The 17,557-nt window shown below is 40.6% G+C and overlaps 1 protein-coding gene across 2 annotated transcripts in view; it reads right to left on the bottom strand.

The window, feature by feature from the left end:
- HPRT1 (hypoxanthine phosphoribosyltransferase 1) overlaps nucleotides 1-10,245 on the bottom strand; it is a 31,298-nt gene extending 21,053 nt beyond the window's left edge. The window contains exon 1 of one of the 2 annotated variants that reach the window (XM_075835948.1): nucleotides 10,076-10,245. In XM_075835948.1, the coding sequence (XP_075692063.1) occupies nucleotides 10,076-10,096 (21 nt within the window). In that variant the 5' untranslated portion in view covers nucleotides 10,097-10,245. Of the gene's footprint in view, nucleotides 1-8,070; nucleotides 8,179-10,075 lie in introns of those variants that run through there. The other variant, XM_075835949.1, reaches the window with a different exon arrangement.
- Nucleotides 10,246-17,557: the final 7,312 nt, after the last annotated feature.

The raw sequence follows: 17,557 nt of genomic DNA on the forward strand, positions 1-17,557 counted from the left end.
CAGTAAAGACTACGGACTGAGAAAAATTCTGACCAATGATGAATACCATAAATGAACATAGTAGTATCTGAAGACAGCTAAACCCCCTTAACATCCTAGCCACTCTTGTCTCGCCCCATTCTGTCATTTTTTTTTTTTTACAAAAAATAGTTGTACAAGTTCTTGTTCTTTGCAATAGAGATTATATATATAGATTTTTTTTATTTTTTATTTATTTTGTTATCTTGTCCTGCAAAGAAGAACAAGAACTCGCACAACTATGTCAACAATAAATATATATATGAAATGTTTAACTCTTGTTTATTGTTTAGGATTTTTTTGGAACTCTAATATTTTTACTTTTGATTTTTTTTTAAAAAAAGGAATGGAATGGCATATCTGAAAAGGCTAGGGCTACATAGACTTTTTCTAGAGATTTTCGAATTTTAACTATCGAGTTAAACAGCTGCAGTTCACAGGAGCGCATGCAATTCAATGATAAAATTGGAAAATTTCACTAGAAAAAGTCTAAGTGTAGCCCTAAGTTTATCGTAGGTAACAGGCATCATCGCAGGACAGACCTGGGGGCCTTACTCAGGCCCGGGCGGTCAGTATATCTGTTTATATTGTATATGTCAGGACACCACAAAAAAAGCTATTTGTCTGTACGACATAGAAACTGGATTTACTATTAACTGTGATACCAACAAGGTTAAACAACAGAGGTCATAGATTTGTCTGATCCCAGTCGTTAGCACAGGAGTTTGCGCCCACAATGTACACGTATGATGGGGGTGGCAAGGGGTTAGGCCCCCTGCACACGACCGTGCCCGTCATGGTCAGTGAAGTATGGGAGCACGGTCTGTAAAAAGCAAGAAATAGGACATGTCCTATCTTTTTCTGAGCCTTTCTACGGCGCGGACACCTTCCCGTAAATATACAGGAAAGTGTCTGTTAGCCATAGAAATGAATGGGTCCGTAATTACGGACGAAATCTATGGTCGTGCGCATGGGGCCTCAACCACTAGCCGACACAGGACGAGAATACTCGTTCTGAGCGGTAGGTACTTCGCGCATTAGGACGAGCATTTTTGTCTTGTGTGACAGCAGTGTCCACGCTCGATCAGGAGCAGGGCAATGGCTGTAATGGCGGAGAGAAACCTCTTCTCTCCGCTATTAACCCCTTGAATGCCGCGATCAAAGCTGATTGCAGCATTCAAAGTAAATAAGAGATGGGGGGCTGCCCTTTGATCGCATCACAGAAAATCCCTGTGACGCGATCAAATCCCATAACTTGCATGGCCAGACAGCCCAGGGTCCAATGAAGGACCCCAGGGCTGCCTGACCATAATTCTTGTTGTTAGAGCATACTGAGGTATGCCCTAACAACTGCCTGTGTACAATGAGTACACAGGCTAATGTACTGGCATATAGATATTTATATGCCAATACATTACAGTTGCAAAATTCCCTCTTAAAATAGTAAGAAAAATACACAGAAACACATTTTGTACAATAAATAAACTTTTTAAAAGTCCCAAAATTTGAAATAGAAATATTTGGTATCGCCACGACCGTAACCTGTACAACAAATGTATAACATTATTTATGATGATCGGTGTAAAAAAATAAAATAATATAACTGCAGCGGAACTGCTTTTTTTCTGCATTTTCGCCAAAATAAAAATGTATATAAATTAAACGATAATGTATTTGTAACAACTCGTCCCGCAAAAAATAAAAAAAAGTCTCATACAACTACGTCGTACAAAAAATAAAAAGAAAAAGTTATGAGCGTCGGGATGCAAAGAGGGAAATATAAAAAAATTGTTCTGTCCTCAAGGCCAAAATTGTCTGTGTCCTTAAGGGGTTAATACTTACAACACTAAACTAATAAGTCATGGACCCACAGGATAGTCATGTTATATGGGACATTCCAGCCCCCGCATCCATTCACACATAAGTATCTATATATCCTGTGCTCCAGAAATAGATAATATTCCATTCAGTGAATCGCCACTACTGGGGCCCCATCAGTCAGGAGACATGCGCAACTGCACAAACCTCCAAACTCTGTCCACATTTCTCACCCCATAGACGTCTCTTTAACTGGAAGTTTTTAAAGGCATGAGACCCGCTCAAGAACAGAAACAACTTTCACAGGACATACAATACAGACTAAGGCCCCATGCACACGACCGTAAAAAAACTCCGTTTTTGCGGACCGCAAAAACGGACCCATTCACTTTCATTGAACGCGGACACCTTTCCGTAGCGCTACGGGTGGGTGTCCGTGCCGTGGAAATGTTCCGGGATTTATGGAACATGTCCGTTCTTTTGCGGGCCGTGCTCCCATACTTTGTATGGGAGCACGGCCCGAAAATGCGGCTGGCAGTCAGACCGAACTCAGTGCAGGGAGCCGAGCTCCTAGCATCATAGTTATGTATGTCGCTAGGTTCCCTGCCTCCCCGGATAACTACCATGCTAGGAGCCCGATTCCCTGCACTGTGTTCTGTCTGGAAAATGCGGCCGACATGCGGACCATATATCACAGAACGAACACGGTCGTGTGAATTAGGCCTTATACTATATGGCCAAAAAAGTATGTGGACACCCCTCCTAATTATTGAGTTCAGGTGTTTCAGCCACACCCATTGCAAAGAGGTGCATAAAATCAAGCACACAGCCATGCAATCTCCATAGACAAACATTGGGTCGTACACTAGTCAGCTATGAAATTTCTGATCTGCCCGTCAGCTGTAAGTCATATTATTGTGAAGTGAGAGAGTCTTAGGGTATGTACACACGCAAACTCAAAAACGTCTGAAAACACGGAGCGGTTTTCAAGGGAAAAACAGCTCCTGATTTTCAGACGTTTTTTGAGCCACACGCGTTTTTGGAGCCGTTTTCAATAGTCTATGAAAAACGGCTCCAAAAACAACCCAATAAGTGACCTGCACTTTTTTGCGGCCATTTTTTTACGCACCCGTTTTTCAAAACGGCCCTGTAAAAAAACAGCCCGTCGGAACAGAATGTCGTTTTTCCAACTGAAATCAATGGGCATATGTTTGGAGGCGTTCTGCTTCCGATTTTTCAGCCAGAAAAACGTCCGAAAATAATCCGTGTGAACATACCCTAAGAGGAACAACAACTCAGGCATAAAGTGGAAGACCATGCAGACTTAGAGCGGGGCCGCCGAGTGCTGAACCGCCTTGTACATAAAATTTGCCTATCCTCTGTCGAATCACTCACTACAGAGATCCAGACAACCCTGCCTCTGAAAGTGACATCAGCACAAGAAACCGTGCGTCCAGAGCTTCAAATGAAAATGGAGCCGGGCAGCTGCGTGCCATCCTTACATCATCATACACAATGCCAAGCGTCAGCAGGAATGGTGTAAAGGCGCCGCCACTGGACTCTGGAGCAGTGGAAACGTGTTCTGTGGAGTGCTCAATCGCGCTTCTTTATCTGGAAGTCTGATAGGCGAGTTCGGGGTTGGTGGATGCCGGGAGAACGCAACCTACCAGAATGCATTGTGACAACTGTAAAATTTGGTGGAGGAGGGATAATTGTCTAGGGTTGTTTTTCAGGGTTATTTCCAGTAAAGGGTAATGTTAATGCTGCAGCATACCAAGACATTATAGACAATTTTATGCTTGGAACTATATGGCAAGTTTGGTGAATGCCGGTTACCATTCCAGCACGACTGAGCCCCTGTGCATGTGCATATAGCAAGGTCCATAAAGACAGGGTGTGACGAGCTTGGTTTGGAGAAATTCGAGTGGCTGAACAGAGCCCTGACCTCAACCCAATCTAACAACTTTTAAATGAACTGGAACACCTATTGAGAGAACGATCATCTCACCTAACATCAGCATCTGACCACACAAATGCTCTTCTGGATAAATGGGCACAAATTCCCACAGACAAACTCCAATATCTTGTGGAAAGCCTTCCCAGAAGAGTGGAAGCTGTTATAACTGCAAAAGGGGCCCAACTCCAATAATAACAGCCATAGTCATGGAATGTCTAACAAGCTCAAAAAGGTGTTACTATAAGATGTCCACATATTTTTGGCCAGATAGAGTATGTCTAGCCAATAATAAGCAGGGATGACAAAGTGCTGTAGACTTTAAAGGGATAGTCCAACAAACAAATTTTACACTCACCCCCCCCCCTTTCCACCAAATAAATATGCATTATAGAAGTGTCTATGCTGTTTTCATGCAACTACGTACTCTTCTCTCTTTTTACTGTGTCACCATTGGTGCCACAAACCCGGCACGGACTTGTGGGCATGTAACTTTATAGGAACACATAACCACTGCTTTGCTGGCGAATTTCCCATGTAGCCTCTGTGCGTACTGTCCCTGGTCCCCACCAATTCTTGAGCTTTTGGGCTGGAAATCTCTTAATCTCCAATGCTATTTAGGTATTTGTGCATGTGCCGGCATTCTTCCGCCGCCACCGCTAGAAATTGGAAGAAACGGCTTATGCGTGTCCACCGGGGCAGGACACAGCATGTGGATGTTCACATTGGGATCACATCTATAAGATAGCGGTGCCATTAAAAGGCTGTCAAGTTAATAAACCAAACCACTGGCATTTTTTTAAATCACTGTAAATTGTAAAAATGATCAGACTGGTTTTGATTTTCCTAGTTATGAATGTAATGGTGGAAAAACCTGGTTAATAGCGAAGGCCCCATGCACACAACCGTGTTTTTCATCCAGAATTACGGACCCATTCATTTCTATGAGCTACGGACACCTTTCCGTATTTTTACAGATGGGTATAGAAATGACCCGTAAAATATAGAACATGTCCCATTCTTGTCCGTAATTACGGCATGGACTCCCCATAGAAGTCTATGGACGCTTCCGTAATTACGGACGGCTACGGATGTACCCCTCTAGCCATCTATAATTACGATAGCGTTGCTATGTGATGACAGGGTTGTAGACGTTGCACATCATTTGTGTTTTTCTTTTTTGCGGCTCTGTATATACGGATGAACTACGGACCACATTTATGGATATCGTTCCGTATATGCGGGTAAGTTGCAGATGACTACAGATCTGTATTCATGGACAGTATTCATGGAAAGATGAAAATATGGTCGCATGCATGGGGCCCAAGACCGGGCCGCAAAGTATGGGAGCACGGTCCGTAAAATATGAAAAGTAGGACATGCTCCATAATTCATGGCACAGTTCTACGGCACGGACACCCTTCTGTAGCGATACAGAAAGGTGTCCACTGCCAATATAACCGGGCGGGCCCGTAATTGCGGTCCACAATTACGGAGATTTTTTTTACGGTCGTGTGCATGCAGGCAGAGACAACCCCCATAAACATCAATTGATCAGAACCCAATGTTTTAACCACCAGTAGCAATTTTCTAGACTATTAACTGCGTGCCTCCTGCGGTTCGTCTTGCCCACCCCTTTACCCTCAGATCACTGCAGTTTGTCCATTTGGGAATCTTGAAAAGCTGGTTATCATTTCCTCTGGGAGCTGTAGTGTTGGCCTTTGTGGTTGTCGCCCAGCTCTTCTACCGTAGATAGAAATACGGACTGATTGGCGGCTTCAAGGCCACTTCTCGGAAACATGAGGTCCTTTGTATTAATAAAATGTAGAAGTGTCTCACAGGAAGGAGCAGAGTTATATTCAGCCATAAGCAGGGTCTACGTGACAAGCGCAGTCAAGGAGAAGACAACACATACTGGATTTTACTGGATCATATATACTGGTACATACAGGACTTCATGAACCGCGAGGACTACTCTACTTATATTGGTGTACTGACAATGAAAACTTTCATAGGTAAAAAATAACACAAAAAGTTAAGTGCCAGTAGTGAACTTCTAAACCCCTCATTACTGCTGACTATGTAGAGTTTCAGTAGTAGATACATTTTCTTTTATTGCTCATTAGACTTTACCGCTGAAGTGATTGGCAACATCTTATTGTACCTTCCACAAGTCACAGCACAACAGAGATCTAGCGCAGCCTCTCAGGCCCTTTGTATAACTTCATGTCGGTGGTGTGGAACTACATGTACCAGCACGGGACTATACCGTTAATTCATGTATTTCGATACCAAGCTGTGCGGTCGCACAGATAAGTCTAGTAACACATGCATGTTGTTAGGCGGGATTCACACGACCGGGTCGTTCCCGAGCCCGAGTGTCGGCCGGTAAAATCGGCCATTTTGCCCGGCCGGTTTGCATAAAGTTATGCATCCGTGCCGGGCCGGGCAGATCCGGACAGTGACATCAGCGGCAGCTCCTGAAGGGGAATCCCCATGTGTTCGGGGATTCCGCTTCAGGAGTTTCCCCTGATGTCACTGCCCAGATATGGACAGAGACATCAAGCGCTCTGTCCAGGAGCGGAATCCCCGAAAACACGGGGATTCCGCTCCTTCAAGGAGCTAAAGTGCGACTAGCACATAGCAGAGCGGGGAGATACCTCCCTGCTCTGCTATAGTGGCGTCGCTGCAGCAGCAGCAGCAGCAGCTGCTGCTACTAGCGGCGCCATCGAAGGTGTCGCCGAGCCAGGGTGCTTTTAACAAGCAGGGGAAGGGAGCCAGCGCAGCGCTCCCTCCACCTGCTGTACACCCCGGCCCTGCCACACAGTGTACAGCGATGCCATTCGTCAGAATGGCATCAACTCCTCCTCCTCACATGCACTCTGCGCTGTGAGGAGGAGATAGAGCGCAAGCGCCGGGAAACCCGGCCATCACTCGGAACACATTCCGGTGATGGCCGTGTAATACCCGGCCCCATAGACTTCTATGGGAGCCGGGCGGCCGGGTGCCCGGGCAAAGATAGAGCATGTCCTATTTTTTGACGGCCGGATTTCCCGGCCGTCAAATAATCAGTCGTGTGAATAGCCCCATTAGGGGTCTATCATTCCTAATGCAGCCGGGTGCCGGCCGATTTATGAACGGCCGGCACCCGGCCGGGAAACCCTGCCGTGTGAATGAGGCCTTAGAGCGGGGCTGCGGCTGTGTGATACGGCGAGTGCCCCGCTCCAGAGTCCTGACAAGTGTGCGCGGTCAGCATGATGTGATGTGACCAGCACTGCACGAATGACTGCTAGCACTGAGGCCAGAAGATGGCGGGCGCACCACATAACACCCCCTTGTTCTGTCCTCAGTGCCTGCGCCACACTAATTAGTGCAGTGGCTGCCGCATAACCTCATGCTGATAGCACACGCACGCTTATTGTCAGGAGCGGGGCAATGGCCGTATTACACAGCCCCAGCCCCGCTCTAACGGCGGAGATCAGAGAAACCTCTCATCTCCACCGCTATTCCCTTGAGTGCTGCGATCAAAGCCAACCGCAGCATTCAAGGGGTAAATGAGAAGGGGGATACCCTTTGGATGCGTCAAAGGGAATCCCTGTGATGCGATCGGGAGACATACCATATATAGGCAGACAGCCCAGGGTCCATTGAAGGACCCCAAGGCTGTCTGACCATATTTCCTGTTAGGGCATACTGAGGTATGTCCTAACAACTGCCTGTGTACTATAAGTGTATAGATCTATGCCAGTACATTAAAGATTGAAAAAAAAAAAGTAAAGTAACAAAATTTAAAAAATACATTTTTTACAATAAACAATAAAATAAGTCTCAATACATAAAATATACACATTCGGTATTGTCGCGACCGTAATAACAGATTTATAGTGTCACTTATGAGGTTTTGCAATAGGATTAGAAAACTGCTTTTCACTTATTAATGTGAGGCACGAGGTATTATGAATTTTGAACCTCCCTGTGCCTCACATAATAGTAATTAACCCAATCATGTACCTCACATTAACCCAATGTTGTCCATTACGACTGAGGAACATTATGGGGTTAATTAATATTAATGTGAGGCACATGGAGTGTCAAAATCCCCCCCCCCCCCCCGCCATACTAATGAACTGCATCAGGAGCCATTACCCCCCCCCTGTGATGCGGGTCCTCTGCATCCCCACCCCTGATATTTCTGGGATTTGTGACAGATTTTACTCATTTCCCAGACTTGTGGGTTTCCAAATGTCAATGACTAAACTGCCCCACACTCCGCTGTTTACCTGGAGATCAGTTTGGACTCGTCATAGTTTTCTGGCCAAAATAACCTGATGCGTTCTCACTGCAGCACAAAGATGGACCACAAATCTACATCTCCACCAACTGCACGAGGCATGGCGCTCAACTCAGCAGCTCCACCTAGTGATCACCCTCAGTCATGACATGCACAACCCCTTATCCTTCAGCAGCACGTGTTCTCCCAGTCATGACATGCGCTATGGAGAAATTCTATATATAAAATAAATAACCGTCCAGCAGCACAGGCGGCTCGTGGGTGACAGCCCTGGGCAACAGACCTACCTCCCGTGCATGAAAAAAAAAAAAAATCAAGGGGCCTTTATCACCCTCAGTGCAATGTTTCAGCTCTGTAGACAGGAGCCTCTCAAGCTCGGGAAAGGCTCTAGTGGACAGAGACGGCACGTTGCACGGAGGATGAGAACGTCCCCTTCATGCTTTCACTTTATTATACAGAGTGCTAGCTGGGTGTTTAAAAAAAAAAAGAAAAAACCTCTACCACACTATATATCCAGACCCCTACCCTGACCATTGTGCCCCTATACTCACTATCACAATATATATCCACACCCCTGCCCTGACCATTGTGCCCCTATACTCACTATCACAATATATATCCACACCCCTGCCCTGACCATTGTGCCCCTATACTCACTATCACAATATATATCCACACCCCTGCCCTGATCATTGTGCCCCTATACTCACTATCACAATATATATCCACACCCCTGCCCTGACCATTGTGCCCCTATACTCCCTATCACAATATATATCCACACCCCTGCCCTGACCATTGTGCCCCTATACTCACGATCACAATATATATCCACACCCCTGCCCTGACCATTGTGCCCCTATACTCACTATCACAATATATATCCACACCCCTGCCCTGACCATTGTGCCCCTAAACTCCCTATCACAATATATATCCATACCCCTACCCTGACCATTGTGCCACTATACTCACCATCACAATATATATCCACACCCCTGCCCTGACCATTGTGCCCCTATACTCACGATCACAATATATATCCACACCCCTGCCCTGACCATTGTGCCCCTAAACTCCCTATCACAATATATCCACACCCCTACCCTGACCATTGTGCTCCTATACTCACTATCACAATATATATCCACACCCCTGCCCTGACCATTGTACCCCTATACTCACTATCACAATATATATCCACACCCCTGCCCTGACCATTGTGCCCCTATACTCACTATCACAATATACTCAACTGATGTCTTCAGTCACGCATCTTCTTAATCTCCTTGACATTTGCTGCTGCTCATCCCAAGCACCTCATAAATCCCCTTTATAGCAGAATATTGACCAGCTTTAACCCGCCACACACACACACACACACATATATATATATATACACATATATACAGACACACAATATATATATATATATATATATATATATATATATATATAGACACACACACACACACACACACACAATTCCTCTTTCATAATGAATCCTTTCTGATCTCCCTGACGTGACGAATTCTTTATATCGTGACATATACTACTAGCCATGCCAGTTACCACACAGATCAAAGTCCCTCTGCCATCATATATCCAAATTCCCCGAGCCACAGATTATGGCTCCATTTTTTTTATTATAAAGAACCTCTATACCGACAGATGTTGTTTATATGACAACCACATATCAGCCTCCTCTCATGATATTCCGCCTCATGTCCCCAGCCTCATTACTCACTTATATCGTGATATATAGCACTCCTTGTGCCTTACCCAAACACTACATACTGCTCTATACATTACACTGGACAACCGCTATCACGATATATTGCACCCGTGATATCCACCAACAGCATGATATCCTGTCGTTGCCATGACGCCTGCTCATCACACAGCACTTCATGGAGAGCTCGGGTTCCCCGTCCCCGGTGTCACCTTCCTCTCCTCCGCACAGTCACTACCGCTCCGAGCCCAGGCCCACTCACCACTACACAGGGGCTCGCCATGTCTGCTGTGCGGGAACACGTCAGCGGGGAGATGTGTATGTAACCTCCGCCGGACACCGCACTCAATGCACACCTCTCACCAGGCCGCAGCCTGCAGTCACACACACATGGCCGGGGACCCGCCTGCCGAGGAGGACGCGGGGAGGAGCCCGGACGTGCCCATTATACAGCGCAGAATCAGGCAGAAAAGCAACGCATCCTGTCATGTCCTCTCCTCACATCATACATAGTATACACATCATACATATTATACATATACACATCATACACATTATACACATCATACATAATATACACATCATACATATTATACATATACACATCATACACATTATACACATCATACATATTATACATATACACATCATACATATTATACACATCATACATAATATACACATCATACACATTATACACATCATACATAATATACACATCATACATATACACATCATACATATACACATCATACATAATATACACATCATACATATTATACATATACACATCATACACATTATACACATCATACATATTATACATATACACATCATACATATTATACACATCATACATATACACATCATACATATTATACATATACACAGCATACACATACACATCATACATATACACATCATACATATTATACACATCATACATATTATACATATACACATCATACATAATATACACATCATACATATTATACACATCATACATAGTATACACATCATACATATTATACACATCATACATATACACATCATACATAGTATACACATCATACATATTATACACATCATACATATACATATCATACATAGTATACACATCATACATATTATACATATACACATCATACACATTATACACATCATATATAATATACACATCATACATATACACATCATACATATTATACACATCATACATATTATACACATCATACATATTATAAACATCATACATATACACATCATACATAATATACACATACATTTTATACACATCATACATATACACATCATACATATTATACACATCATACATATTATACACATCATACATATACATATCATACATAGTATACACATCATACATATTATACATATACACATTATACACATCATACATAATATACACATCATACATATACACATCATACATATTATACACACATCATACATATTATACATATACACATCATACATAATATACACATCATACATAATATACACATCATACATAGTATACACATCATACATATTATACAATCATACATATACATATCATACATAGTATACACATCATACATATTATACATATACACATTATACACATCATACATAATATACACATCATACATATACACATCATACATATTATACACACATCATACATATTATACATATACACATCATACATAATATACACATCATACATAATATACACATCATACATAGTATACACATCATACACGTTATACACATCATACATATTATACACATCATACATATTATACACATCATACATACACACATCATACATAGACACATCATACATATTATACACATCATACATATACATATCATACATAGTATACACATCATACATAGTATACACATCATACATATACGTATCATACATAGTATACACATCATACATATTATACACATCATACATATACATATCATACATAGTATACACATCATACATATTATACACATCATACATATACATATACATAGTATACACATCATACATATTATACACACCATACATATACATATCATACGTAGTATACACATCATACATATTATACACTTCATACATATACACATCATACACATTATACACATCATACATAATATACACATCATACATATACACATCATACATATTATACACATCATACATATTATACACATCATACATATACACATCATACATAGTATACACATCATACATATTATACATATACACATTATACACATCATACATAATATACACATCATACATATACACATCATACATATTATACACATCATACATATTATACACACATCATACATAGTATACACATCATACACATTATACACATCATACATATTATACACATCATACATATACACATCATACATAGTATACACATCATACATAGTATACACATCATACACATTATACACATCATACATATTATACACATCATACATATTATACATCATACATATACACATCATACATATTATACACATCATACATACACACATCATACATAGACACATCATACATATTATACACATCATACATATACATATCATACATAGTATACACATCATACATATTATACACATCATACATATACGTATCATACATAGTATACACATCATACATATTATACACATCATACATATACATATCATACATAGTATACACATCATACATATACATATCATACATAGTATACACATCATACATATTATACACATCATACATATACATATACATAGTATACACATCATACATATTATACACACCATACATATACATATCATACGTAGTATACACATCATACATATTATACACTTCATACATATACACATCATACATATTATACACATCATACATATTATACACACCATACATATTATACACATCATACATATTATACACATCAATCATACATATTATACACACACCATACATATTATACACATCATACATATTATACACATCATACATATACATATGTATTTGTATGATATGTATGTGTATAATATGTATGATGTGTCTATGTATGATGTGTATAATATGTATGATGTGTATAATATGTATGATGTGTATATGTATGAAGTGTACGATGTGTATATGTATATGTATGATATGTGTATGTATGATGTGTATATGTATGATATGTATATGTATATCATACATATACATATACATATCATACATATTATACACATCATACACTTCATACATATACACATCATAAATATTATACACATCATACATATTAGACACATCATACATATTATACACATCATACATAGTATATACATCATACATATTATACACATACACACATACATATACACATCATGCATATACACATCATACATATACACATCATACATATTATACACATCATACATATAGACATCATACATATTATACACACATCATACATAGTATACACACCATAAATATTATACACATCATACATATTACACACACCATACACATTATACACATCATACATATTATACACATCATACATATACACATCATACACATTAACACATCATACATATACACATCATACATATACATATCATACATAGTATACACATCATACATATTATACACATCATACATATACACCTCATACATATTATACACATCATACATATTATACACACACCATACATATTATACACATCATACATATTACACACCATACATATTATACACATCATACATATTATACACAACATACATATTATACACATCATACATATTATACACATCATACATATACACATCATACATATTATACACATACATATACGCATCATACATATGTATTTGTATGATATGTATGTGTTTAATATGTATGATGTGTCTATGTATGATGTGTATACTATGTATGATGTGTATATGTATGATGTGTATATGTATGTGTATAATATGTATGCTGTGTATAATATGTATGATGTGTATATGTATGAAGTGTATGATGTGTATATGTATGATACATATACACATCATACATATTATACACATCATACACTTCATACATATACACATCATAAATATTATACACATCATACATATAGACATCATACATATTATACACATCATACATATTATACACATCATACATATTATACACATCATACATATCATATCATACATATACACATCATACATATTATAACATCATACATATTATACACATACACACACATACATATATACATATACATATCATACATATTCACATCATACATATTATACACATCATACATATTATATGCATAATACATATTATACACAGCATACATATTATATGCATCATACATACACACATACATATACGCATCATACATATTATACATATCATACATAATATACACATCATACATATTATACACATCATACATATACACATCATACATATACACATCATACATATACACATCATACATATACACATCATACATATTATACAAATCATACATATTATACATATACACCTCATACATAATATACACCTCATACATATTATACACATCATACATAATATACACATCATACATATACTCATACATAATATGCAATACATACATATCGCGATGTAGACATTGTAATATGTGTGTAACACCTCAGCGCTCGGGTATTAGTGGCTACATTAGTCTCAAATATAAAATATTCAGACGCTAGGGCTAGTGAATAATTCCAGTTCTAAGAATAAAAAATTCCAAAGTCTACTTGATCATATGTTCTGTATCAGGAGGCCTCCGCTCCATCAGGTTTCGGTTGTTTTTGGTGCGCAGTATTGTGTAACCTATTATGTTAGGATGGATTTTTGGCCATGTGGTAAACAATGCATCAAAAATCTTGGCAAAACCCTATATAGGTTTTACCGTGATTTACAGCTTTTGCCTGTGAGGTTTTTAGAAGTGAAACTTGTAAAATAAATGTGTTTCACCTGTAAACACTGCACAACAAAACACGGATCCTAAACCACTACAATTTGCAGTAAAACCCATATGCGGTTCTGCCAAAAACATTTAATCTAAATGCACTCTTATTCTAGCTGGTAACAAAAAACAAAAAAAAAAAAAGGCTGAGAAATTACCTGTGATTTTACTACAAATGTCGCAGTGGAGCCCTAGGCTGGGAATAATGGCATCCATTATCCTTTTCAGTCATGCGACCTTATGTACACACAGAGCTACAGTGAACGTGATTGGTCAAGCCCTCGCTGAACAAGTCTGCAAGCTCCACTCCATAGACAAACCACTTAAGACTCATTAAGGCCTCATGTACACGACAGTATTTTCATCTATCTCGAAATACTGTATGTAAATACGGATCCGTACAAAAAGGGGGAGGTTGCAAATGATGTCATCAACATGTTGCCTAGGAATGCTTCCGTAAATACGGATGGTTTACAGATGCACATCAGTAGCCGTCCGTATTTACAGAAGCTCCCATAGACCTCTATGGGAGAGCCCTTGCCATAATTACTGACAAGAATATGACCGGTTCTATAACTTTTTCAGCACGGACACCCATCCGTAAAAATACTGATAGGTGTCCGTGGCCAATAGAAATGAATGGGTCCGTAATTACTGATAAAAAATACTGTCGTGTGCATGGGGCCTAACAGCTACAGTTTTCCATAACATTGCTCAAAAGGTCACTGAAAAAGTAATAGCCGTAATTTAAAGGGAACCTGTCAGCACATTCATGCTGCCCTCACTGCAGGAAGCGTGATATAGCGACAGGTGCCCTGATTCCAGTAAACAGTGTTTGACTCTAAACTGCTGGACTGTTTTAAGGAAATCTTACTTTTTAAGGCCGTGCACACACAAGAGTGCATTGAGTTGAATGAGCTCACAGTCGTGTGCATTGGCCCATAGGATATAATGTGCTCTATGCTATCCGTATTTGTGATTAGTATGCGGACGTAAATGCAAGGCCTCATGCACGCGAGCGTGAATCACGTCCGTGTGACGGCCGTTAAAACAACGGTCGTCACATGGACTCATGCATTTCAATGGGGCCGTTCACATGACCGTTGTGAACGCTCCGTTGAAAAATAGGACATGTCCTATTTTACTGCGTGACACGCATCCCTCCTTAGACTGTAGTCTGTGGGGGATCCGTGACAACGCGTCCTGCATGGGTCCACCTCAGACGTGGAAGACTGCAGTTTTTCACGTCCGAGGTGGGCTATGCTCGTGTGAAGGAGCCCTTCGTAGTGTTAAATGACAAACTCAGGGAGAAATGTCCGCTGTGCAACTGCCCTCCATCTTTTCCCAGCCCGGCTCAGCTTGATTGACAGGTGTCTCCCTTTGCGTGTATAGAAAGAGACTTATCAAACAAGCTGAGCCGGGGTGTGGAGAAGTCGCTATAGGTAGTGATGGAACATCTCTAGGATTCTCATAATGGAGGGACCACAGCACGGTCACTTGAGAAATGCAAAGGTATCTGTCCCTTTTTTTAGGAATGGCAGGGGCCCCAGAGGTCGGACCCTCACTAATTGTAATGTTATTGGCATATACAATCGATATGCCATAACATTCTAAGATGGGAGTTTCTCTTTCAAGCATAACTAACTTTTCAGAATAAGCTGTCATATGTGTGTGCATGAGGAATAACATTATTTAGCAGTTATCCCCTCTGCAGGTTATATCTATAATTCTCAGTTTTCTCTGAGCTAGTGGGCGGAACCTAACTGCTATCATGTTTTCTGTACAATGCACACATAGAAGAGGAGAATCCTGCTCTCCTATCTCTATCCCATATATAGAAGCTGCAGCAACATGGAGGAGATTATACAGCAGTAATGAGTAGTGTAGCTGAGAATCCAGCACTGGGGTGAGATAAAACACTTAGCAGGAAGCAGCAGCTCCATCCTCCTGCTCTCCATAAACTTGTATGGGCAGTGTGTCTGTTTGTTTCTCTCTCCCTGCTCTCCCTTCCCTCTTTGTAGACTTCTATGGGCAGTGTGTCTGTGTATCTCTCTTTCTCTGATCCCTCCTCCTGCTCCACCCTCTCCATAAACTTCTATTGGCAGGCAGTGAAGAGACACTCCCCCCACACACATCCTGCAGTCTGTCTCCTCTGCTTTGTAACCAGGGACGGATTTTGCTTGACAACAGGGGGTGTATAGCAGATTACAGGAAGGGAGACACCTAGTGGCAGTAACTTTACACAATTTGCATGGATAAAACAACAGAATTTTAAACAGTAACGCCTCATGCACACGACTGTTGTGCCACTCGGGCCGTTTTTGACGGCATCCGAGTAGCACCCAATAGTCGTCACGGACCCATTCACTTTAATGTTCTATCTTTCCTCGGATCACTGTTGGGACTTGGCCGGCGTGAGGCTTCACACAACAAGGTCCGAGCGTCGGCCGATAAAAACTGCCGTTTTGGTCAGTTTTTCTCGGCTATTTCGCATCGGTTCCGTTTCTGTTCCTGGCCGTGTTTCCGATTTTAACAACCGATTTTGACCTGTTTTGCGTCAGTTTTTTTCCCTGTCCATTTTAAAAACAAATACATTTAATTTGTCAGGTTTTTGTGACACACTTCCCTCTGTAGATAATGCCACATAGCCCTGTAGATACTGCCACAGCCCCCCTGTAAATAATGACACACTGCCCTCTGTAGATAATGCCACACAGTCCCCTGTAGATAATGCCACACACTGCCATCTGCA

Source organism: Rhinoderma darwinii, chromosome 8, assembly GCF_050947455.1.
Source record: "Rhinoderma darwinii isolate aRhiDar2 chromosome 8, aRhiDar2.hap1, whole genome shotgun sequence".
In the NCBI taxonomy this organism is placed as follows: Eukaryota; Metazoa; Chordata; class Amphibia; order Anura; family Rhinodermatidae; genus Rhinoderma; species Rhinoderma darwinii.